The sequence below is a fragment of the Lygodium microphyllum genome, chromosome 24, assembly GCF_053477565.2.
Source record: "Lygodium microphyllum isolate KBCC chromosome 24, Lygodium_microphyllum_v1.1.10, whole genome shotgun sequence".
In the NCBI taxonomy this organism is placed as follows: Eukaryota; Viridiplantae; Streptophyta; class Polypodiopsida; order Schizaeales; family Lygodiaceae; genus Lygodium; species Lygodium microphyllum.
Genome location: NC_141158.1, coordinates 105,103,648 through 105,127,837, shown reverse-complemented (window position 1 = coordinate 105,127,837; position 24,190 = coordinate 105,103,648). Strand labels below are relative to the sequence as shown.

General features: G+C 44.4%; 2 protein-coding genes across 6 annotated transcripts in view; both read left to right on the top strand.

Annotated features, from left to right (window-relative positions):
* The window catches only part of RUS3 (root UVB sensitive protein (Protein of unknown function, DUF647)), a 119,002-nt gene that overhangs the window by 68,640 nt on the left and 26,172 nt on the right, over positions 1 to 24,190 (top strand). The window lies entirely within an intron of this gene.
* Positions 7,223 to 22,925, top strand: LOC148015474 (uncharacterized). Its single transcript, XM_087665722.1, has 2 exons — positions 7,223 to 8,014; positions 21,888 to 22,925. The coding sequence occupies exons 1-2, from the start codon at positions 7,618 to 7,620 to the stop codon at positions 21,896 to 21,898; spliced, it is 408 nt and encodes a 135-aa protein (XP_087521848.1). The 5' UTR covers positions 7,223 to 7,617; the 3' UTR covers positions 21,899 to 22,925.

Here is a 24,190-nt window from a genome sequence, read left to right as displayed (position 1 = left end):
GCATGGTTAGACAACAGTGGCCAATGTTATGACAGTGATGCCTTATGGAAATTCTAGTGCAATATGCTTTTCCTTTGGCACAATGCAGTGCAATCGAAGACCATTGCAAGGATTTCAAGGGGGAGGTCTGTCATGGGGATGTAAAATTTTGAGATGCTTTAATCTTGCGAATAACATTTGATTAAGTTACTGATCAAATGTGCAAGTTTGTTTAGCACATGCGATGCACATGGTAGTTATTTTAGGGTAGCAGGCCAAGGACCCAGAGAATGCAGTGGATGTCAAAGTAAAAAGTTGTGATATGTTAGACTAGCATTAATTAATAAATTAATGCCAGTCTAAAGGGTCAATAGAGGTTGGGGACCATTCCAAGTTGCAAATGGCCTATCCAACTTAATTATAGATGGGCACATTCAATTTTGGGCAAGGTCAGAAGGGATGAAATTAAATTTTAGAATTATTTAATTTTAAAAATTAATTTAATACCAGGATAATGTGAAAAATTGAGTTTAGAAGGCTACCACTTGGCAAAAATACCCATGCAAAGTAAGAAAACGTTTTTGGGGGTTGGATCTCAGTCATTCAGGCAAGTTTGAGCTGGTGGGAGAGAGAGAGAAGGCTGCTGATAATTTTCTAAGTGGAGAAACAACAAGTGGCTATAGGCGACAGCCAATAGAGGACTCCATGAAGTAAGCGAGAGCAGGGAATCATCGTACAAGGGCTGACGATAGCTGCTCAAGGCTAGTGACAACATTTTGGAGGTGCTTGGCCGTACGTGACTGCATTAGATGTAGGGTGGAGCAGGCAGTATGCAGTTTTCAGGGTTTACCGCGAAGAAAATGAGATCTCTCTCATCTTGGTTTTTCTCTCGCCTTTTCTAGCCCATTCTCAGGTTATCTCAGCAAATCTCAGCCATTTGGAGTAGATCTCAGCCAGATTTGGTGGACAGCAGAGGAAATTGTGGTGTAAAGCCTGAATTTCTGCAGCTACCTCGTGAATTGTGCCATTAGTTGAAAGCATCGTACAATCAAATCAACACTTGCAATTTACGATATTGTCAGGGATTTTAGATGCCCAACCATCCATTGTAAATTTGGGGTAGCATTTGGCCAATTGGGGTCTAATTAGAGGAAGTCCTAGGTGAAAATCAAGAGGCAAACCGCTCAATTTGTTTGCTGATTGTTGGAATAGCAAAGGGCTTTAGGATTGAAATCTCGGCTTGTAATCAATCCATTGGCAATTGAAGATAAAGAAATACCGAAAGGGGCGCTAGATTTGGGGCCAACAAGGTGTCCATTGTTCAAGAATTTTGAAGGTAAAGTGTGCATTTCAATTTATGTTTATTTGTTAATTGCTGTAATCAAGTGCTTGATCAGGGAATTACCACCCTCTCCAAGAAGGAAGGCTAGTTTTAGGAGCAGCACCAGGATGGAAGAAACTTAGACCTGTAAGCAAAAAACTAGACCACGAACACTAACATGGACATTTGCTGATATCATGTCACAATAGGGGGCAGCAATTGAACATTCACAAATTTGGAAAAAGGTACGTTACCACATTAATCTTGGACATGACACTTGATTGGCCCCCAAAACTAGCAGCCCTTGTGGTATTTCTTTAACTTGTATTTCTTGAATTTGTAGTACACAGATATAGATGGATCTCTCTACAAATTCCAATACATTGGGCTTTCACCGATGACCAGCTGCATCAAGATCCGAGTTGCCCCTTGATTTTGAGACAATGTGGGTGCAAATTGAATCTAGTACACTTGCATGTGGGTCAACTTCAACATGGATGTCCAATCTTCACTAGATCTGTTGTAAATACTTAATTTGCAGCTGCTGCTCTGATGTTGGGCTTTTGTTTAATGGGCACACACTTTTTGGCGGCTTTTTCTCTTTAGGTGGCTGAGAAACCCTAATTCCTATTGTAAATTAGGGTTTAACAGCAAATGCACTGTTGTCCACCCTCAATCTGCTGAGAATGGCTGAGGGTTTATCAAAGAAAGGGAGAAATGGCTGAGTAGAGAGAGAATTCTGCATTTTTAGCCCTAAACAATGATTAGCATCAAAATCCTTAAATTTGCCACTTGTCAAGTTGCATGCACGGCACTTCAACTGTAGATGGGCAATCTTAGACAGATCTATTGTAATTATTCAGATTCGTAGCAGATCTCCTTGTTTGGGTGAATATCTTCAGGAGATGAGGGAGGTCAGCTGAGGATAGAGAAATCTTCAATTTGATGCCAAGAAATTGCTGTAGCACCAATCTCCTTTTCTTTTAGAGAGAGAAAATCAGGTCACATGCTGGTTTTTAGGATTTCACTGCTGTCTAAAACCCTGATTTCTGCAGCAGCAATTGTCAATGACCCCGTTTCTAGGGTTTCCTGCTGTCTACAGCCCAAGAATCTGCTGAAGATCAGATTGCCTGCTTTCTTGAATCTCAACAATTGTCTCCCTACCCACAAACTCAGTTCTCCACCCTTAAATTCACCCCAAACAGCCCAAACAAAAATAGTCCAACATAGAAGATACACTTGCATGTAGCCCCAAACTATCCCAAACTTGACGTTTAGCGAATTTTCATTTTCATTGGGGCCTGCACATGCAAAAACAAGCTGCATAGCCCTTTGGCCTTGCCCTCATTCAAGAAAAAGAAAAGGTGCCCATCCTCAATTTTAAATTCCTAACCTATTTGAGCTTGAAATTGTTAAAACTTTTCACAAACCTTAGTTTAGGACATTAAATCATCTAAAACTCTAACCCGTATGACACCAAAAGTCATCTCCAAGGGAAAGTTCAATGTCTGTGACCGATATTTGACTCAGGCATCCCATTGGCACTTGCCCATCACAACTTATACCAATGTCCCCCACTCCCAAAACCAGGATAATCTATCACTGTGATACATCAAACTTAATCTTACATATGCATAACTTAAGTGTCACAAATTTAAGTGTCCAAAGAGCATTAAGTTATAAGTTTGCATCCTTGTGACAGCTTGACCAAACAATGGGAGTTGTGCCTAGAGAGAAAATATAGCCACCATGAGGATGTTGGGTGTTAGGGTCTCTTGACTAATCTGAAATAGTGTACCTTGCAAAATCGAACCCTTACCAACTATAAGACATAAAAATAGGTACATTTAATATATCTCAACACAAAAACATGCAATTCAATGTGATTGTATCAATATATTGAAATATTGACTGAGCAATGATATTGAATATGCAAGATTTGGTGTAGTATGGATTAACGATAAGAGCTTTCTTACCACAGAGTGGTGCTCATCCAAACGCTATGCATGAGGATCCTTAGATAGTTTCACACTGGGATTTGATGGTGTGGCTATGGGCAATGTCTAATCGGTGCAATATTGATCCACTAAAGTGAAGGGCATACATCTGCTAGGATAGAAAGATCCCATTTCCATAATGGACAACCTCCATGCCCAAGTAGGTGCTGAGGTAAATTATCATTAGCTTTCATTAAACAACCCCAAAACTCAAGTTGATGATCAATGAATTTTAACCATTTCTTTTAAATCGCGAGCAATTTGAGAGAGTTTCAGTGCCCCACATGTAAACCCTAACATGGGAGTTCCCAGACTTTCTACAAATAGATAGCATGCCCTCCCACTCATCCTTAATCTTGTTTTTGGGAGTCTTAGGTGCTAGAGCTTTGTTGTCCACACCCCATTCGTGGAGGACATCTTAGACGAAGCTGCCCGACATTTTCCACACCCATTTGGCATTTGTTTCAAGCCTCTCTTGCATAGTTCTCACCCTCGATTGCTGTTGCCAGTTGTCACCTATCCTCTTGGTGGCTGCATTCAGCTTGGTGGTCTGCATGCTCTGCGTTTGTTGCTCACGAATCCTCTCAAGTTGCTGGCGACATCATCTACAAGCTGTGTTTCTCATTAGAAGGCCGTGTTTATTAGATTTTGCTGCATTTTCATCTCCATGGTGCTGTGTTGCTTGCCACCCATCTCTTGGTGGTTGCGTTTGCAGATTTTCTCTCTTCTCTAGCTGTTTTACACTGATCAAGAATCTACATTGTTGGGTTTGTTGCTGCCAACACGTCTTTGGAGGCTTCCTTGTTGTGTTTCAGGATTTGTTGGAGTAGGACACACTCCAGCTTATTACCTTGCCTCAGTCCTCCTCGAGATACAAGAGTTTTGTGTATAGTATCCATTCACTGCATAGTGTGTTTGCTGCATGAGCATCTTATTAATCAGATTCATTCATTCGAGATTATTCATGGTGTTCATTGTCTTTGAGTTACCCTAACCCTTATTGTGTTCTGCTATTAGTCTATGCTTTGTCATATGATTGTATTTGTGTTTTCTACATTAGGTTATTTCTGTATTTTGATTGTGGTTGGTGTAAAGAAAACTGCTCTCCCCAAGGGTCAAAGATGATGGACGGATAAAAGATTCACCCCAAGTTGGGGGATAGTACACATTGTCCAATGAACCGAGATTGGGCCCTCATCAATATCAAACATGATGCAATCAAAGCCTTGAATCTTGACAAAGAAGTTGTTATGCGTTGGGCATTACCGACTGTAGACTCGAAGATGTTACTGAGTGGAGTCATGTGATGTCTGGCTCCATTGTCCACAATCCAAGAGATTGTATGGCCACAAGGTCATGGTAGGTGGGCCTTTGTGGTAGCCTCATCTATGGGCAACTCGTGTATGTTGACCAAGCCTGGTAGACCAGTCTGACATCCCCTCGCGAGTCAAGAAAGGTGTAGGCTGTGATGGTTGACTGGTGGCAATGTGATTGTGAGATCTCTACTACCCTTGATTGTTTTGTTTGCCACCACCTTGTCTCCACTATGGGGGGCTACCTTGTGATTGTGGAGTGGAAGGTATGAGTGCGGGTTTCTTGGGTTATGAGCCTTTTGCTTCTGAATGACAATCATCATCAAAATGACCAACCTTTTGACAATGTTGATGGTACCTATTTTTCTTGGATACATTTTGCCATCCTAGTTTAAGTTGTGATTGAGTATTTTCTTATGACTAGGTATTTTTCTTGGGTAAATTTTGCCATCCTGGTTTAAGCCTTTTGACAATGTTGTTATTTTTTTTTCTTGGGTACATTTTGCCGTCCTATTTTAAGTTGTGAGTGGGTGTTTCCTTGTGACTTACTAGACTTTTCTTCTTGATTTTGGTTGTTTTTTTTTCTTTCCCTTTTCTTTCTTCGGAAAGAAGTGTCCCCTCTAAAGGTGTGAGAGGAGCTTTCTTGTGAAATTGGTCAAACAATCTTGCGTAATGCAATAGTCAGCACTCAAATTCATAGAAAGTAGGCATAGTAGGTTGTGAAATCACTTCTTGTACAAAATAGAAATATTTATGTGGAAGCTTAAAATAATGGTGTGACCTGGTCATCACGGGACTTGGGAAGTTCCATAGTGACAAACTTGGTGAGTAAACATTGGTACTCCACTAACTTGACCTTAAGGTCACCTGGTCTGTAATTTGAACTCTTGGAGCTCATGGCCAAGATTGATATGTCAAGTTCTATCTTGAATTGCATAGTGGTCAAGAAGTGCTCCCACTGCTCAGATGCTAGGTCAAAGTATTACACCTGTGAGTGAAATTTAGGTAAAAGACCTTGCATCAACTTGACGATGGCAGAAGCATCCCTTGCTTTCCAAGAGTAGACAACCTTTGGAGGAGGCTAGCGAGGGTTTTGGTTGGGGTTCTACCTTGAACTAGGTCCCATATTTCTATGAATCTAAGAGATGCCTCATGAGATTTGACCAAGTAGTGTAGTTAGACCTGTTAAAATAAGTCTCGTCAATGAAAGTATTCTTGGAAAATGCTAATGGGGAATGTGAACTTTGATGTGCCTGAAAAGAGGAATATGGTGGGAAGATAGAAATAGAGTGTGGTATACCATGAGATGCCAAAGGAGGAGGCAGTGGAATCGAAGACCCTTAACTAACTATAGGATGCTATATGGGCAACGCTAGGGGATGGGCATACTTGGATAGTGAGCCCTTAAGAATAGATCCCCAAAGGTGCTTGGTTTGGGGGATAATCCCCCACCACCAATGTACCTTTACCACATGTTTTTGCAAAAGCAGAGGGCCTAGAGAAATAAGATGTGTCTAAGGATGATATTCCCTTGGGTGGGATGCTACAAGTGCTTACACAAGTGAAGGTGCAACGGAAGGAAAGGGCTGGTTTTAAAATTGAGGTGTGGATGGAAGTGAAGTGTATGTGTTGGAAGAGTTTTGTGAACTAAATGGACATGATTGAAATTGAAATGCTAATGGTGGATTCTGTGATGAAACACCAAAAACAAACTAATCTATAGAAGGAAAACTCGATACATATTGATAGGGATCTTCTTCTTGACTTATGCTAGTATCTTGCATTACAGAGGAAGCAACGGAAGAAGGATTAGAAATAACAACTTGTTTACCTTTCACTAGTGATATAGGGTTGAATTGAAAAATGATATGTCTTCATCAGTGTGTTCTCCAGTGCGGGGATCTGGCCTAATGTGTGGCTCCAATGATCGTGCAAGTTCCACAGAGAGAAGAAACTCTGAAGTAAATGAATGCTTTAATGAATATAAGAGTGTAGAGAATGCACTTAGTCACTTAAATAGCCCCAAAACATGCTTATTTTAGGCTTATTTTAGCCAAAACCCTAAAATGGGGAGCGCATCAAGAGAGTTAAGTGGGAGAGGATCTAGAACCCTAATTTTCTATTAATTGGCAGCCAGCCCTCCACTCTTCCCTTAATCTCGTTTTTGCAGATTTCAGGTGTTTCAGCTTGCTGTCTACATCTCGATCGCGGAGGACATCTCAGTTGAAGCTGTCCATTGCTGTCTCCATCAGTTGGCGCTTGATTTCCAGCCCTCTTCACACAGTTTGGAGTTGATTTCAGTTAGGCGAGTGCTGTTCTTGTGCAGACCTGCTGCCGTACAGCCTGCCACGTCATCACAGTCCTACTGTCTATGTTTTCAGTATTTTTCTCTCTTGTAGGCTGTCCTGTCTGCGTTTTTAGTCTTTCTCTCTCCTGCATACTGTCCTACCTGCGTTTTTAGTCTTTCTCTCACCTGCTACCCACGTTTTTAGTCTTTCTCTCTCCTACAAGCTGTCTTGCTTGCGTTTTTAGTCTTTCTCTCACGTGCTGCCTGCGTTTTTAGTCTTTTTCTCTTCTTATTGCTGTCTGCATAAAATCCAGCTTCTCACTACTGCGTTTGTTGGTGTTTGACATCCAAAGGCTGCCTTACTGCGATTCGGGATTTGTTCGGAGTTTGACACACTCTCCAGCTCATTACCCCTGCCCTGATCCTTGAGATACAGGAGTTCGAGGTTCAGGATTCATTCACTGCATAGTGTGTTTGTTGCATGAGCATCGTATTATTCAGTAGTTATATCACTTCATTTATTCACTGTGTTCATGGTCTCTGAGTTACCCTAACCCTAACTAAGTCCTTTTATCAGTTTGTGCTTTGTCGTACGGTTTCTATTTATGTTTCTATGTTAGGGTATTTCTTAGCATGGTATCATAGCCTGGTATTCTTTGAGAAACCTAGGTCTTTGATCTGAAAGCTCTACACAAGAAGCAATAACAATAGTAGGTTCAAATGACTTCGAAGACGACAACACCGATTCAGTCTCCAAGACCAACTATGCCGAGAACCGAGCAAGAGTGGGCTAATGAGCTTGCTCCACAAAGTTTCGACATGGTGGATGACACTTCTAATTACGTGGAAGAACAGCTAGGCAAGCTGACCTCTGAAGAATATAAACTGATCATAGCTTATAGACGAAAGAAGATTGATGAGCTCGATCGAAGGATTGCCCTTCAAGAAAATCTCCTAAATGAAGGTATGCATGAATTTCTATCTTCAGATTTTGCACGTAAGTCTGATGATGTTGCAGGGCCGTTGAGACCTCCATCAGGGATGGGCCCCTTTGTTGGAAAACAAGACCCGGAGTATGTTTCTTTATTTCATCCACTTCCATCCACTTCGATGCAAGGTACGTTCGATTCATCTTTTGTGCCTTCTTCTTTTACTTCTTCTGTTTTGCAATATTCTAGTAGAGATCATGTGGAAGAAAGTGTACAGTTTGTTGACTACGGAAATGGTCCTCTTGAGGACCAATTCTTGTATGTTAACACACGTCATGGGGATTATAAGAAAAAGCCAGGTACCTTTTATTCTACCCTTCCTTCTTTTACGTCTACTTCACAAAATCAGAATGAATTTGGTGTTCCTTGTTTTTCATTGCATGGTGCATCATCATCTTCACATTTTCATTTACAATCATTAAATGATAAAAATGAACAAAATGCATCTGCACCTCATACACATCGTTTTCAAAACCCACCCATCCCACCACATTCATCTATTGCTTCTCCACTTCCATTCACACCATTCACTTTTCCATTTCAGACACCTTATGTCGCACCGCACATCACACCGGGGGGTTATGGAAACATAGGTACATCCTTTAGGACCTCATCCTTACCTCTGCCGGGTGGTGTTCCACCTACTTCACACACACTTTCGAGATTATTGCAGCCTGGGTATCCCTCCCAGTCTCTCCTGAGTGTGGATCAGTTGACTCCACAGTTTGCCACCATGGCTTTTCCTAGTGGACCTTCTGGTCATACTGTTGTGCCCCAGCCTCACTTTGGACAAGGCTTCTGTGTCCCAGTGCCTTCACATACACCGGCACCTTATGGAAACATTTATGTTCCAGTGCCTCCGTCTCAATCGACACTCATTAGACACTCACAACCTACTTCTACCTACCCATCTTTTCCCCCTTCTTTTTATCAGACACATCCACCTCCACCATCTTACCCTTCACAATCTTATCCCCCACATCCGTCTTACCTTATCTACTCAACATCTCATGGTTCTAGGCATGCATTTGATGACAAGACTCATTTTAATGGGTCAAACTTTACTACTTGGTCGAACTTGATGAGACATGTCCTTGACTCCCAGAACCTATGGGATCTTGTGCGGGGTTGGAACCCCAACCCGATCCTGCACTTGTTCCATACGAGGTTGTCCGCTCATGGAAGGCTAGGAATGCCTCCGTCATTGTTGAGCTGATGCAGGGCGTAATGCCTGAGTTTCATTCTCAGCTTCAGCATTTTGACTTAGCGTCAGAGCGATGGGCACGCTTGATTGATTGCTATGCGGCTTGGGATAGGACCCGTCGTATTAATCTTGACCATGAGCTTCAGCTTTTCAAAATCACTGACTGGGATGACTCGAAAGTCAAGTTGACTGAGTTTCGATATCTCCTCGTTGAATTCTCCACTACGGGGACTCCTAAGTCCTCTGGCGATCAGGTCACATTGTTTCTCAGTAGGGCAACCCCCGCCCCTCAGTGGGGCAATCCCCTGCAGGGAAGGCAGGGTGATGGCAAGGGTCAGTTTAAAGGTCAGACTCACACTGCCATTGCACAACCATCTTAGTCGACAACATTCTCAACTCCAGAGGGCTTGTTTGACTGGTTTGCAGAGGGCCACATCGTCTCCATAGAGACATGAGATGGGAGTCTTATCCATATCTATGAGTTGCCTCCTGACGAGTTTACCGCAGAGACCCACTCGATATAGCCAAGCACTTCAGCTCTTGTTTGGATTGTGAACAGTGGAGCTACACATCACATGACTCCTATAGAGGACATCTTTCATACTCGAGCCCCTGCAGTCGGGCAGGTCCGCATAGGAAACAACTCCTCGGTCAAGATTCAGGCACAAGGTTGCGTCAGTTTTGCCACTGATAAGGGTCCGGATCTAGCTACGCTGGACAATGTATATCATGTCCCTCAGCTTGGGGTGAACTTGTTATCTGTTCAGCAGCTTTGCCGGTTGGGGCGAGCGGTTTTCTTTACAGCGACCACAGTTGAGATGCTTGACTGTAAGAGGCATAGGAACCTCCCCATTAATATAAAAGAAAAAGGGATTTTTTTTTTCTTCTTTCAACTCAAATTTTTTCTTAATTCCCTCTCTCTCCTTGCCGACAGCAGTCGGGAAAGGAGAGAGGGAGTGGGAGTGATGGGGGAAGCATGCACCCTCCAGGTGGAGGGTGGCCATGCTAGCTAATCCTAGGGGAGGGCTCCTCCCCTCCCCAGAGAGGGCTACGCCGTCGCCGTCCTGCTGCACAACGCCACCTTGGGCCTCATCTGCACGCCATTCCCCTCCCGCCAGGACTCTAGGCATCGCCACCTCCCTGTAGCCTTCCAAACGGATCTTTTCTCCCCCCCGGTGTGACAGTCTGCGTCAGAGGCAGAACGCTACCGACGGCGTAGGCCATTCAGAGGCCTTTGATCCTGGTCAAACCCCCTGGCCGACTGGCATCGCGGGTCCTTTTCTCAGGCCCTCTAAAAGAGAAAAAATTAATTAAAACGGCCACCTTGTTGGACCATGAAGATAAATAGTGGAGGGAGGGGATAAGAAGAGAAGGGAAAGAGAGAGAGAGAAGAGAAAGAAGGTGGGAGAGAGAGAAGAGGAGGATTGGGAGAGAGAAGGGAAGGGAGGAGGAGAGAGAGAGAAGGAGAAGGAGAGGATAAGAAGAGAAGGGAAAGAGAGAGAGAAGAGAAAGAAGGTGGGAGAGAGAGAAGAGGAGGATTGGGAGAGAGAAGGGAAGGGAGGAGGAGAGAGAGAGGAGGAGAGGATAAGAAGGAGGATTGAGAGAGAGAAGAGGAGAATTGGGAGAGAGGAGGGAAGGGAGGAGGAGAGAGAGAGAAGGAGGAGAGGATAAGGAGGAGGATTGAGAGAGAGAAGAGAAAGAAGGTGAGAGAGAGAAGGGAAGAGGGAGAAAAGGAGGTAGAAGAGTAAGAAGGAGTGAGAGAGAGAAGAGAGGGAGGAGTGAAGGAGGGAGGAAAAGAAGGTAGAGGAAGAGGGAAGTAGAGGGAGAGTAGTAGAAGAAGGGAAGGAGTAGGAGAGAGGTAGAGCAAGAGCAAGAAAAGAAAAAGGAGAGAAGGAGGAGAGGAGAAGAAGAAGGGAAAGGAGAGAGGTAGAGGAAGAAGAAGAAGAGGTAGAGGAAGAGAGGTGAGAAGTGGTAGGGGAAGGATAAGAGGAAGGAGTCACCCAAACCACTTTCCTGACAACGAACCACAGCCGGCAGTCTTCCAAACCGATTGTGTCTAACCGAAGCCGTTAAGGTCCGGACTGCCCAATCTCCGCGAGGGAATGGCTCCCAAAAAGAAAGTCGCGGGAAGCATAGGCGCTCAAGCCACCGGAAATGCTGGAGGGACGAGCGGAACAACCAACGCAGCGCATATAAATCAAGCCCAGGTTTCAAACATTAAAAAAGTTAGTTTAGGACTTAGTTCTCATGGAAGGATAAGGTCATGCATAAGGTTTTGTTTATACTAAGTTGCATGCAACGGTAGGGTTGAACTCGCATAAGTTTTACTCGTTTAAGATGATAAGGTTATCACCTTGCCTCACATGAAATGATAACTTCTACACACATAAAATGATAGGGTTATCGCCTTATTTCACATGAAATGATAGCTTTTTAGCCAGTTCAGTGCATGAATAGTCCTTTGGAATTCTCGTTTGGCGATCTTGGTTAAAAGGAATACATGAAATGTTAACTTGTGTTCATAAGTTACACTTGCATCATTCGAAAATAAAACCCTAGACTTCCATAAACGCAAGTCACATGTGATCCGGTGCATTGGATATAAGTACTCATTGTCAAGAATAAAAGGAGTTAAAAGCTGTTTAGGGGACAACTATACTAAACGCACAATGTGCATGATGGTTGGGAACTCTTGCATTGAATCACACTAAGAGAATTGGAAGGATCGCATGCATCTAAACCGCATCTTGAAAGTTTAAATGAGGAAACATGTGTTGCCATGTGTGTAAACTGAGCTTGGCTGAAATTAGAGATTATAAGACCCTTGGTTGGGTTACGAATAAGGCATATCCATTGCCTTGACAGACCAGCTAGTGCATGAGTTAGGGACTAGGATACCCTAAGAAAGTATAAGACAATTTACCAAGACCATTTGCTCTTGTTGAAATTATTGGGATTTCGCCAAGTCGTGGAAAGATCCAAGATCGGGTGCTGGGCATTTGGGAAAAAGGAGTCACACCTTAGCAGTCGGTCGCACAAACGACCTCCGAAATGTTCGTGCTTGTACTTAGATACAGTATTTGATTTCTTTGCTCAAGGAACTAATTCAAGGAATACACTTAAAATGCTTCAGGTTGAAAGCTTGAAGGGAGAGGTAGGAACAATTACCTTCGACTGCCTGCTTGGCCCTATCCAAGGGGGTTGTTAGCCGTGCCAGGTATATGGACCTAACCCGCCGCGAGAGGTCTCTCCGTGGGTACTACTTGGAGCGGGAGGACGCTTGGGTGCCAGGGGAGGCTCTGGTTGTAAATCTCTTGCCTCCGGATCCCGTACAAGAGACTGACGTGACTCGAGATGGGATCTCGAGGCTCGTGTACTAGTCTACGGGCGGAACTTGGAACAAGGATCTTATAGATTGCTGGGATGGCCTTCGGGCGTGAGGTTGGATGTAATCCGGAATTATGATAAATAAAGAACAAATGCTTGAGGAAAAGGAACTTGCTTGACTTTGTTTTTGTGTTAGTGCCTAAGTTACGTGAAGGAACCCATGATTAATTGGTTTTAATTAAGGGAGCTGATTTTGCATGTCAAAACGTAATGTGTTAGTTAATTAGATAACTAAAGCAAATTGAGGAAAGTGCGGTGGACGTGACTCAGGTCCGTCCTACGGAAGGGTGGTCCCGGTTAGCTGGGAACTTTTCTCAATGATGAGATGATAAGACAATGAGGACCTAGAAACTTGCCGGTAGAAAAGGAACGCTGACCTCAGGTCGATCCCAAGTGGAAACGGCTGGACTCTTCTGCTCGGGGCAGACTCGGGAAGACCTAGATTGCAAACCCTGTGTCATTCCCTGCGAGTGCTAGGCGGAGCCTTCTAGACCCTCCTCCCGATGGGCTGCTAAGACGTGTCCCGAAATCGGACAAACGGACACGTTACAGTTGGTATCAGAGCAAACCAACAGAATCTAATATTTACAAACGAACTTAATGGTGGAAGCAAAATAGAACGATGTTTGCTGTTGAGAACATCTCCTTACTTATGGATGTTGGGCTGCAGAGTCACGAAGCATAGAACAAATTCTTGGTGTTCCAAGTTATGTTTATGATTGCAATGCGTGCCTCGGATTATCGATGAAGGCTAGGCATGATGAATGTCCTAGACCGCATCTACAATCCTTTACCCCTGTACGTGGAACGGAGATGGATGGGTGAATCAAGAATATACTACATAGCAGCTCACCGACTTGCGTACCTTCACACCAACTTAAAGAGAATCAAGTGGATAGAGGATTTAAAGATCGTGAAGCTGTTCATCTTTGTCGAAGCTCACGCAAATGCAACCCTGCATGTTGGCGGTCGGCAAGTCAAGTAGAACAAGTATGTGTATGAAGAAGTGACTTAGGTGATCCCTGCCGACAGGATCAAAGTGCTGGGGCGTTATGAGAAGAACGGGTACCAAAGGAAGGGATACCCCAAGCTTCCTATGACTTACCGATTCCTGAAAATCCATGACCCCTCTCCATATTATTACTCAGTCCCTATAGGCAAATGTAACACAATCCTATTTTCCCTAAACTGATGTGCCAATCAGCTTGTTCTACTTTCCCAAAATAGATGTACTCAAAAGGGCTATGTCCTCATGAATGAATACGGTTTTTATTACTGTCTATCTTGGCTGTAAATGCGGCAAAGGAGTTAAGTGATTAGGTCACTTGGTTAAAAGCCGTACTGGCCATATTAACATAATGTGAGAAACGTTTGGTAAGTTTTTAACATAAAAAATCTTATTGCCTAGGCGCAACCCCAAGTGCAGGTTCCAAGGCCGACCCCTGCACTAAGTACAGCTGTGATTCAAGAGAAGTTCTTTCTCAAACAAATCAAGCCACCTGAATTTGATGGTAAAGGGAAGGACTGTTCAAACTGATGCCGAGGTCTGGATCGAGTCCATGGAGGACTATTTTGAGGCAGCAGGAATTGCACCTGCTAACCAAGCTATGCTTGCCAAACTTAAGCTTACAGGCGAAGCAAGACTATGGTGGAAACAGTGGTGCAGAGACCAAGGGATCTCGGAGGGGACAGTCACTTGGGAGAAGCTTAAAGAAGTTGTGCGAGGGAGGTATCTGCCACTTGCCTATCGCACATAGAAGATGAACGAATTCTATGAATTGAAGCAGCTTGGACTATCCCTGGATGCATATTATTCAAAGTTCGTCTCTCTCTTAAAGTACGCGCCACAAATGGATATGACATAACAGGTGTCAAAGTTTTGTGCTGGGTTAAATCTACCCATGGACACCCACTTGGAATCAATGCGCCCAACGGACCTACAAGATGCACTCATTCGAGCTGCACCAATAATACAGGAGGTGCAGACCAAGCCAAGGAACAATAGGACTTGGTCTTACAGGGATCAGAACAAGGGAATGTATAGGTCTCAGGCTAAGAGAGCGCAGGGCCAAAATCAGGGACAAAGAAAGGAAGAAAGCTAGGACCAACGCTGTCAACAACTTTGTTCCTACACAAGGTAATGGCCGCAATCTCCGTTGCTTCCATTGCAATGAGCTTGGACACTTCAAGAGGCAGTGCCCCAAGCTTAATAGAGGACAACGCCAAGGGCCACTCCAAGGAGCCGCCCATGGTCAAGGAGCCACCGTTATGGCCAGAGGGAGAACCTATAGTGTTGCCAACAAGGACTTGGGCGATGAAGAAGATCCATCCATGGATGCTGACATTGAGAGGGCAACGGTTCATGCCGCTCTTCACAAGAAGGGTCCGAATCGCTAATTCTCAGTGATCAAAACTCCATTGGATTATGAAGGTAAAAGCTTCAAAACCCTAATCGATTGTGGCAGTACACATTCCTTCATTTCACCGATCTGTTCAAAAAGACTAGGGATAGCCACAATAGACGCATCTACTTTACTTGTGGAATTGGCAAATGGTCGTGAGGTCTCTTGTACCAGGCAAACTGCTAAGGTGAAATTCCTACTGGGTGGAAAGTTGACTTTGGTGAGATTCAGGGTAATGAACCTAGGTATCCACGAATGTTTGCTCGGAATGGATTGGCTAATACCCAATGATGCCCACATCCACTGTGGAAAGGGCTAAGTCTCCTTCCGAAATTCTGAAGGAGATCTAGTTACAACTCGGAGAGGCTGGTAAGCCAAAAATTCAGCTAGCAAAAGCAACTCGGATAATAAAAGGAATTAGAAAGGGTCTACCTGTCTATCTAATTAAACTAAATAAGCTAGATTAGAATCAGGAATCTGGAGAAGAACCCTCCTGGTTAAAGGAGTCCGCAGATGTATTTCCTGAGGAGCTGACAGAACTTCCTCCTCAAAGGGAAGTCGATCACGAAATCAAGCTGGCGCAGAAGCTGCACCAGTCTCGCAAAGAGACCATATAGGATGTCCATCCCGAAAGCAATTGAACTGAAGGAGCAACTTAAGCAACTGTTAGACCAGGGCTACATCCATCCTAGCAGTTCGCCATGGGGAGCTCCAGTACTGTTCCAGAAGAAGAAAGATGGAACGCTTCGGCTATGCATTGACTATAGAGGGTTGAATCAATCGACCATTAAAAACAAATACCCCATTCCAAGAATAGATGAACTTCTTGACCGTCTTCAAGGTGCGAAGATCTTCTCTAAGATAGATCTCAGGTTTGGATATTATCAGATAAGGATCAAGGAAGAAGATATCCCGAAGACTGCATTCAGCACAAGGTATGGACACTTTGAATTCCTAGTCATGTCATTCGGGCAGACAAATGCTCCTGCTACCTTCAACAGGTTAATGCAGGATATCTTTAGGTTCTATCTTGATGACTTCATACTTGTCTTCTTTGATGATATCCTAGTCTACTCTAAGCAGGAAAAAGATCATGAACCCCAGCTTCGCATTGTTCTTGAAACAATGAGAGCATACAAGCTTTATGCCAAGAAGAAGAAGTGTGTATTTTTCAAACGACAGATTGAATATCTGGGATTCATTATATCAGCGGAAGGAATTTCAGTGGATCCGACCAAGGTCAGAGACGTTCTGGAATGGCCAACGCCAACTTCTGTCAAAGAAATACATAGTTTTCTTGGGTTGACGGGTTGATACAGGATCTTTATAAAAAACTATGCTTTGATTGCAGCGCCTCTTACTGATCTACTAAAGAAGCAAGTAGCAATTGTATGGTCACCTGCTGAACAGACCAGCTTTGACAAACTAAAGCAAGGCTTAGTATCAGCACCCATCCTGAAACTTCCTGATCTTAGTAAGGAGTTTGAAGTGGTAGCTGATGCTAGCGCACTTACCTTAGGATGTGTGCTTATGCAAGAAGGTCATCCTGTAGCATACTCTTCAAGGAAACTGAAGAGCCATGAAAGGAATTATGCCACCCACGATCTGGAGCTGTTGGCTATCATCCATGCTCTCAAACTTTGGAGACACTACTTGCTGGGTAACAAATTTGCCCTAGTGACGGACCACAAGAGTCTTAAATGGATCTTTACCCAGAATGAGCTCAATATGAGGCAACGTTGATAGATTGAAGTGCTGGAAGAATATGATTTTGAAATCAAATACTGGCCTGGAAAGGAGAATGTAGTTACCGATGCACTCAGTCGCAAGGCATTTTTGAATTCTTTGATTTTGCAAGATCCATCAACAGCAAGATCTCTAGCCACAAAGGTATCAATGCCAAACAACCCAATTCTTGAGCTAGCTAGAGAAGAGGCATGTCATGACCCAACCTATCAGGAATTGCTAAGGGAGATTCCCATCAAAGATCAAGACCCGAAGCTAAAGACGAAGTATCAAGAATTCTTTGTCAGTAGTGGATTTGTCTACTTTAGGATGAGATTATGTATCCCCGCAAGCCAATCTCTTAAACAAAAGATACTTTGGGAAGCCCATGACTCCCCTTTCTCAGGACATCCTGGCTATGCCAAGACCCTTAATGCGGTTAGGAAGAGCTATTGTTGGGATAGGCTCAAAGGTGACGTTCTCAAATATGTCACGGAATGTTTGTCTTGTCAACGCATTAAGGCAGAACATGTCAAAATGCCAGGAAAATTGCAACCACTTGACATTCCCCAAATGAAATGGGAATTCACTAGCATGGAGTTTGTTGTTGGCCTACCCCAAGTTTAGGGAGGATACAACTCTATTATGGTTGTAGTAGATATGCTCACCAAGGTTGCACATCTTATCCCTGTCAAGACGAACTATAAAGCCTCAGACATCGCAAGATTATTCATCAAGGAGATATTCAAACTTTATGGGTTACCCAGAAGAATCATTAGTGATCGTGACTCTCTCCACACATCACACTTCTGGAGGGCTATCTTTGAGGCCATTGGGACTCAACGCTGTTTCAGCACATCTTACCATCGCCAAACCGATGATCAAACGGAACGAGTCAACCAAGTCATTGAAGATATGCTTAGGACACACTGCTTTCGCGAACACATTGCTGTCGCGAACCCAAAAAGTGGATTCAATATTTGCCATTGGTTGAGTTTGCCTATAATGCTTCTTATCAACAAAGCATTCAGATGACCTCTTTCCAAGCATTGTATGGGCACGATTGTCGTACTCCTTTGAGCTTCTCGGATCCAACCTTGAGGGTTGAAGCTTCAAAGCAGATGCTGGAAGACATGGATGACCAAATCAAATCAATAAGGCAAGACATCCAAGCCGCCAAGGACAGATAGAAGGCTTACGCGGACTTGAAATGGCAAGACAGATCCTTCGTTGAAGGTGATATGGTCTTCATCCGCGTACGCCCTAAAAAGAGTTCACTGTCCTTGGGAGAATACAAGAAGCTAAGTCCAAGATATTGCGGGCCTTATAAGATCACTAAGTGCCTAGGACCTAATGCTTATAGACTACAGCTGCCCGCAACCCTAAAAGTTCATAATGTATTCCACGTTAGCCTATTGAAAAAGTATCTACCTAATCCAAATCATGTACTTGATGATCAACAAGTTGTAATGCCTAGCTAAGGAGTCCTTGAGCTACGGCCTGATAGAGTCCTAGATGTCAGGGAGAGGCATTTGAGGTCAAGGACTTTGAGAGAATACCTCGTCCAGTGGAAAGATTATCCCAAAGAGGATACCACCTGGATGGACGAAGATACTCTCAACCAACACTACCCCCAGGTTCTCTCGAGATGAGGACATCTCGATTCCTCTAAGGGGGAGAGAATGTAAGGGGCATAGGAACCTCCCCATTAATATAAAAGAAAAAGGGAAAAAATTAATTAAAATGGTCGCCTTGTTGGACCGTGAAGGTAAATAGTGGAGGGAGGGGATAAGAAGAGAAGGGAAAGAGAGAGAGAAGAGAAAGAAGGTGGGAGAGAGAGAAGAGGAGGATTGGGAGAGAGAAGGGAAGGGAGGAGGAGAGATAGAGAAGGAGGAGAGGATAAGAAGGAGGATTGAGAGAGAGAAGAGGAGGATTGGGAGAGAGAAGGGAAGGGAGGAGGAGAGAGAGAGAAGGAGAAGGAGAGGATAAGAAGGAGGATTGAGAGAGAGAAGAGAAAGAAGATGAGAGAGAGAAGGGAAGAGGGAGAGAAGAAGGAGGTAGAAGAGTAAGAAGGAGGGAGAGAGAGAAGAGAGGGAGGAGTGGAGGAGGGAGGAAAAGAAGGTAGAGGAAGAGGGAAGTAGAGAGAGAGTAGTAGAAGAAGAGAAGGAGTAGGAGAGAGGTAGAGGAAGAGCAAGAAAAGAAAAAGGAGAGAAGGAGGAGAGGAGAAGAAGAAGGGAAAGGAGAGAGGTAGAGGAAGAAGAAGAAGAGGTAGAGGAAGAGAGGTGAGAAGTGGTAGGGGAAGGATAAGAGGAAGGAGTCACCCAAACCACTTTCCTGACAACGAACCACAGTCGGCTGTCTTCCAAACCAATCGTGTCTAACCGAAGCCGTTAAGGTCCGGACTGCCCAATCTCCGCGAAGGAATGGCTCCCAAAAAGAAAGTCGCGGGAAGCATAGGCGCTCAAGCCACCGGAAATGCTGGAGAGATGAGCGGAATAACCAACGCAGCACACACGAATCAAGCCCAGGTTTCAAACATTAAAAAAGTTAGTTTAGGACTTAGTTCTCATGGAAGGATAAGGTCATGCATAAGGTTTTGTTTATACTAAGTTGCATGCAATGGTAGGGTTGAACTCGCATAAGTTTTACTCGTTTAAGATGATAAGGTTATCACGTTGGCTCACATGAAATGATAACTTCTACACACATAAAATGATAAGGAACGCTGACCTCAGGTCGATCCCAAGTGGGAACGGCTGGACTCTTCCGCTCGGGGTGGACTTCCGAAGACCTAGATCGCAAACCCTGTGTCATTCCCTGCGAGTGCGAGGCGGAGCCTTCTAGACCCTCCTCCCGATGGGTTGCTAAGACGTATCCCGAAATTGGACAAACGGGCACGTTACATTGACTCTGTGATTGGTTTAGTGATTGCTTGCGGTGAGGCACAACCTAATGGCCTATACCACATGACACACTTTTTGACCAAGCCGACAGCCGAGGGTATCTGTGTTCCATAGCTTCCAGGCCTTAGCCATCTCTTGGGAGCCTATGAACAATGAGCGTCTTTGGCATTTTCACTTAGGGCATCTTAGTTATGACTCACTTTATGAGTTGTCACGCCGTGAGCTAATTGAGGGCCTTCCACGCTTGAAGCTCGCTCGAGATGTCTGTAAAGCTTGTCAGCGCGGAAAGTAGCACTGTACCCCATTTCCTTAGCAGTCCTCTCATAGAGCTAAGGCGCCTCTTAGATTGATTCATTTTGATCTTTGTGGACCGACATCCACTGCTGCCTTGAATGGTGCACTGTACTTCTTTTTGATAGTGGATGATCATTCTAGATACTTGTGGGTGTACTTCCTGAAGCATAAATATGATGCTTTCACATACTTTTTTGGTTGGGTGCTGCTGGTTCATAACCAGACTGGTCGTATTGTTGGTTGTATGAGAAGTGATAGCGGTGGTGAGTTTATCTCCCACGAGTTGTCCGAGTTTCTACAGCAGCATGGCATTTCTCACCAGCTTATCTCTATCAACTCCCCTTCTCAGAATGGAGTTGTCGAGCGTAGGAACCGGACAATCATGGAAATGGCACGCTCTATGGTGTTCTCAGCAGAGCTTCCTGGCGTCTTTGGGTCGAGGTTGTTAACACTTCGGTATACATCCTTAACCGGTGCCTGACTGCAGCTCTTCCTCAGAAGACCCTGTATGAGGCATTCTTTGGCTCTCGGCCTGTGATTTTCCACTTCAGAGTCTTCGGGTGTCGTGCGTACACACATACGCCTGACAACAAGATAGGAAAGCTTACTCCCTGAGCTGATCTTCTTATTTTGTGGGATATTCCGCTGAGGCGAAAGCCTATCGTTTGTTTGATCCTCGGACAAACAAGGTGATCGTTAGGTGGGATGTTGTCTTTGACCAGAGGGATATTGTGCAATCTTTTGCACCGGATTCCGATCCGATTCCTTCTTCCACATTATCGGAGATTGTGCCTACCGAGCCTAGTCTACTTCCCGCTCGTGACCTTCCCCGTAGATTCTTCAGTTCCTAGGCCCCCTCCGCGAGACCCGTTACCTCGCTAGTACTAGCAGATCTTGCGGGATTTGGGTATCCTACCATCAGATTCCACTACGGAGAGACCTAGAAGATCTGCTCGGCTTGCTCCTCAGGCATCATTTTCGTCGCTGTTTACAACTAATTACATAGTGCATTCTAAGCCGGATACATGGCAGGAGGCTCTTTAGCACCCTCAATTGTGAGCGGCCATGGAGAACAAGCTCGAGAGTATTGACCGAAATGCGACTTGGACATTGGAAGATCGTCCGAGCCACAAGAAAGTCATCGGGACTAAGTGGATTTTTAGGACTAAGCTAAAGCTGATGAGCTAAAGCTGATGGAACTTTAGACAAGTACAAGGCTTGCCTTGTAGTGCAAGGGTTTCGAGAAAAGCATGGCATTGATTATGAAGTGACCTTTACCCCTACTGCACGGTTGACTTCCTTTGGGTTGCTACTCGTGCTAGCCGCTCACCACGGTTGGTCGATACATCAAATGGATGTCAAGAGTACCTTCCTAAATGGTTTTCTCGAGGAGGAGGTCTATGTGGAGTAGCCACTAGGCTTTTCTTCTGGCAACCTGAGCAATAAGGTATTCTGCTTGCATAAAGCTCTTTATGGGTTGAAGCAAGCGCTGTGGTCTTGGTTGCATAGGATGGATGAGTTCTTACAGACTCATGGATACCATTCTATCCCTTATGACCCGAACTTATATATTCGATCTACTGCAGAGGGGGTTAGCTATATCCTGCTATACGTTGATGACTTACGCATCACAGGTTCAGATTCTGTTGCCAGAGCAGAAATTAAGGCTAAGCTTCAAGCTACATTTGAAATGACAGACCTTGGTTTGTTGTCCTATTTTTTGGGGATAAAGGTAGTTCGTTCTGGGGGCTGTATTTTTGTGTCATAGCAGAAGTATGCACTTCAGCTCGTGGACCAGTACACTACGGATTAGACACGGCTAGTGGCCATGCCTCTTGATCCTACTGTCCACTTGTCGAAGGATACCCTAGGAAAGCCCTTCGATGACCATACCTATCGCTCTATTGTAGGAAAACTTCTTTGGTTAATTCACACTAGGCCATATTTAGCTTACTCAGTTAGCATACTCAGTTAGCATTTCACAGCACCTAGGATGTCACATTGGACTGCATGTCTTTGTGTGTTGCATTATTTGCGGTGTACTTTTTCTTATGGCTTGACATATGGTTTTGGTTTATGTTTGTAGGGGTACACTGATTCTGATTGGGCAAGAGATCCTGACACTCGGCGTTTCCATGGCGGCTACCTCTTTACCTTGGGCACGGCTCCCATTTCTTGGTCGAGCCGTAAGCAGGAGATGGTGGCGACTTCCATGGCCGAGGTTGAGTACCGGGCTCCCTTTGATGGCACCACTGAGGCTATCTATCTGAGGAGTCTAGTGGCAACACTTCATTTACCATGTGACTCTCCCACAGTTGTCTACTGTGACAACCAAAGTGCCATTGCCCTTGCGGGCAATCCGATCATCACACCACGGACACGGCATGTGAGAATCCACTTTCACTTTTCCAGAGAGCAGGTGGAGCTAGGCACTATTCGCCTAGAGTTTGTGTCTTCATCAGATAATTTTGCAGACACTTTGTTCAAAGCAGTCAACCGGCCAGTTCTTCAGTATCTGCTACCCAGGATCGGCTTGGGTACACCCTCGCCTTCAGCTTGATGGGGAGAGGGTGCTTCCCTCTTGCTTTCCCTTCTAGTTTGAGAGGGGGCGGCTTCTACTCTTGATAGTGACGGTGATGATGCTTACATTTTTTAGACATTACATTCATTTATCCTTTTGTATTGTGTTATGGACATTTGTAACTTTATCCGCACTGTCAGGATGACATGATTGTAAAAGGACACTTGGATAAGTGAAGAATTCCCTTGTGAGGACACTGTCTAAGTGGCACCGTTGCATAGCTATTGCATGAACATGCCATCTTGTATCTCCCTTTGCATTACCCCATGCATTGGCATTCTGTTCATGTAAACATGCATCTGTGCACATTTATCCCTCTTCGGTCTTTTGGAGTGGTCGACTCTAGGATCCGCCATATTCATGGCATAACACATGGCAGTTCTCCTAAAAGGCAGTTTCCCTATCTTTGCTTGCTTTGCTTGTCTTGCTAAGCCTATCATCATCTTTTTTGCCTCTACATATATTCACCACATGATTGGCACACACACACTTTTATCATCCTTAGGCACTTATCCTAGTCAGTGTGAGGGATTGGCTTGCTAGTTTTGTGAATGACTTAGGTTTAAAACTCTCTTTATCCTTTCCTATCTGTCACTTAATCAGCCGCTTCCCCTATGTTTCTTATATATTTTCAAAACACTTTTCAAAAAAAAAAAAAAAAAAAACCCAAAACACAATAAACACAACCCATTGTTGTATCCATCCACCTTTGTAGGACTTGATAGGCCCTTGGGCAGCCGACGTGCATCCTTGGTGCGATGCCTTGGCCTCTTTGGGGTGATCACTTGGGCTCCCTTGGTAAGATAACCATCGCCTCTGTAGTCTTGGTAGGCCACTGGGCAGCCGACACGCACCCTTTGTTCGATGCCCTGGCTTTTTGGGGATGGGACGCCTTGGGGTAAATCAAAATCTAGGCTGGGCTACTTTTCTAGCCCTATTTAGGGCCTGAGAGAGAGTGTTGTGGTAAGAAATACACTTAGTCACTTAAATAGCCAAAAAATATGCTTATTTTAGGCTTATTTTAGCCAAAACCCTAAAATGGGGAGCGGATCAAGAGAGTTAAGTGGGAGAGGATCTAGAATCCTAATTTTCTATAAATTGGCAGCCAGCCCTCCACTCTTCCCTTAATCTCGTTTTTGTAGATTTCAAGTATTCCAGCTTGCTACCCACACCCTGTTCACAGAGGACATCGCAGCCGAAGCTGTCCATTGCTGTCTCCATCAGTTGGCGCCTCATTTCCATTCCTCTTCACGCAGTTTGGAGCTGATTTCAGTCAGGTGACTGTTGTTCTTGTGCAGACCTGCTGCCGTACAGCCTGCCATGTCATCACAGTCCTGTTGCCTACGTTTTCAGTCCTGTAGACTGTCCTGCCTGCGTTTTTAGTGTTTCTCTCTCCTGCAGGAGGCTGTCTTGCTTGCGTTTTTAGTCTTTCCTCTCACCTGCTGCCTACGTTTTTCAGTCTTTCTCTCTCTTGCAGACTGTCATGCCTCCGTTTTTAGTCTTTCTCTCTCCTCACTGCTGTCTGCATTAGATCCAGCTTCTCACTGCTGTGTTTGCTGGTATTCGACATCCGGAGGCTACCTTGCTGCAATTCGGGATCCGTTCCGAGTACGACACACTCTCCAGCTCATTACCCCTACCCTGATCCTTGAAATACAGGAGTTCGAGGTTCAGTATTCATCCACTGCATAGTGTGTTTGCTGCATGAGCGTCGTATTATTCAATAGTTATATGACTTCATTTATTCACTGTGTTCATTGTCTCTGAGTTACCCTAACCCTAACTGTGTTCTTTTATCAGTCTGTGCT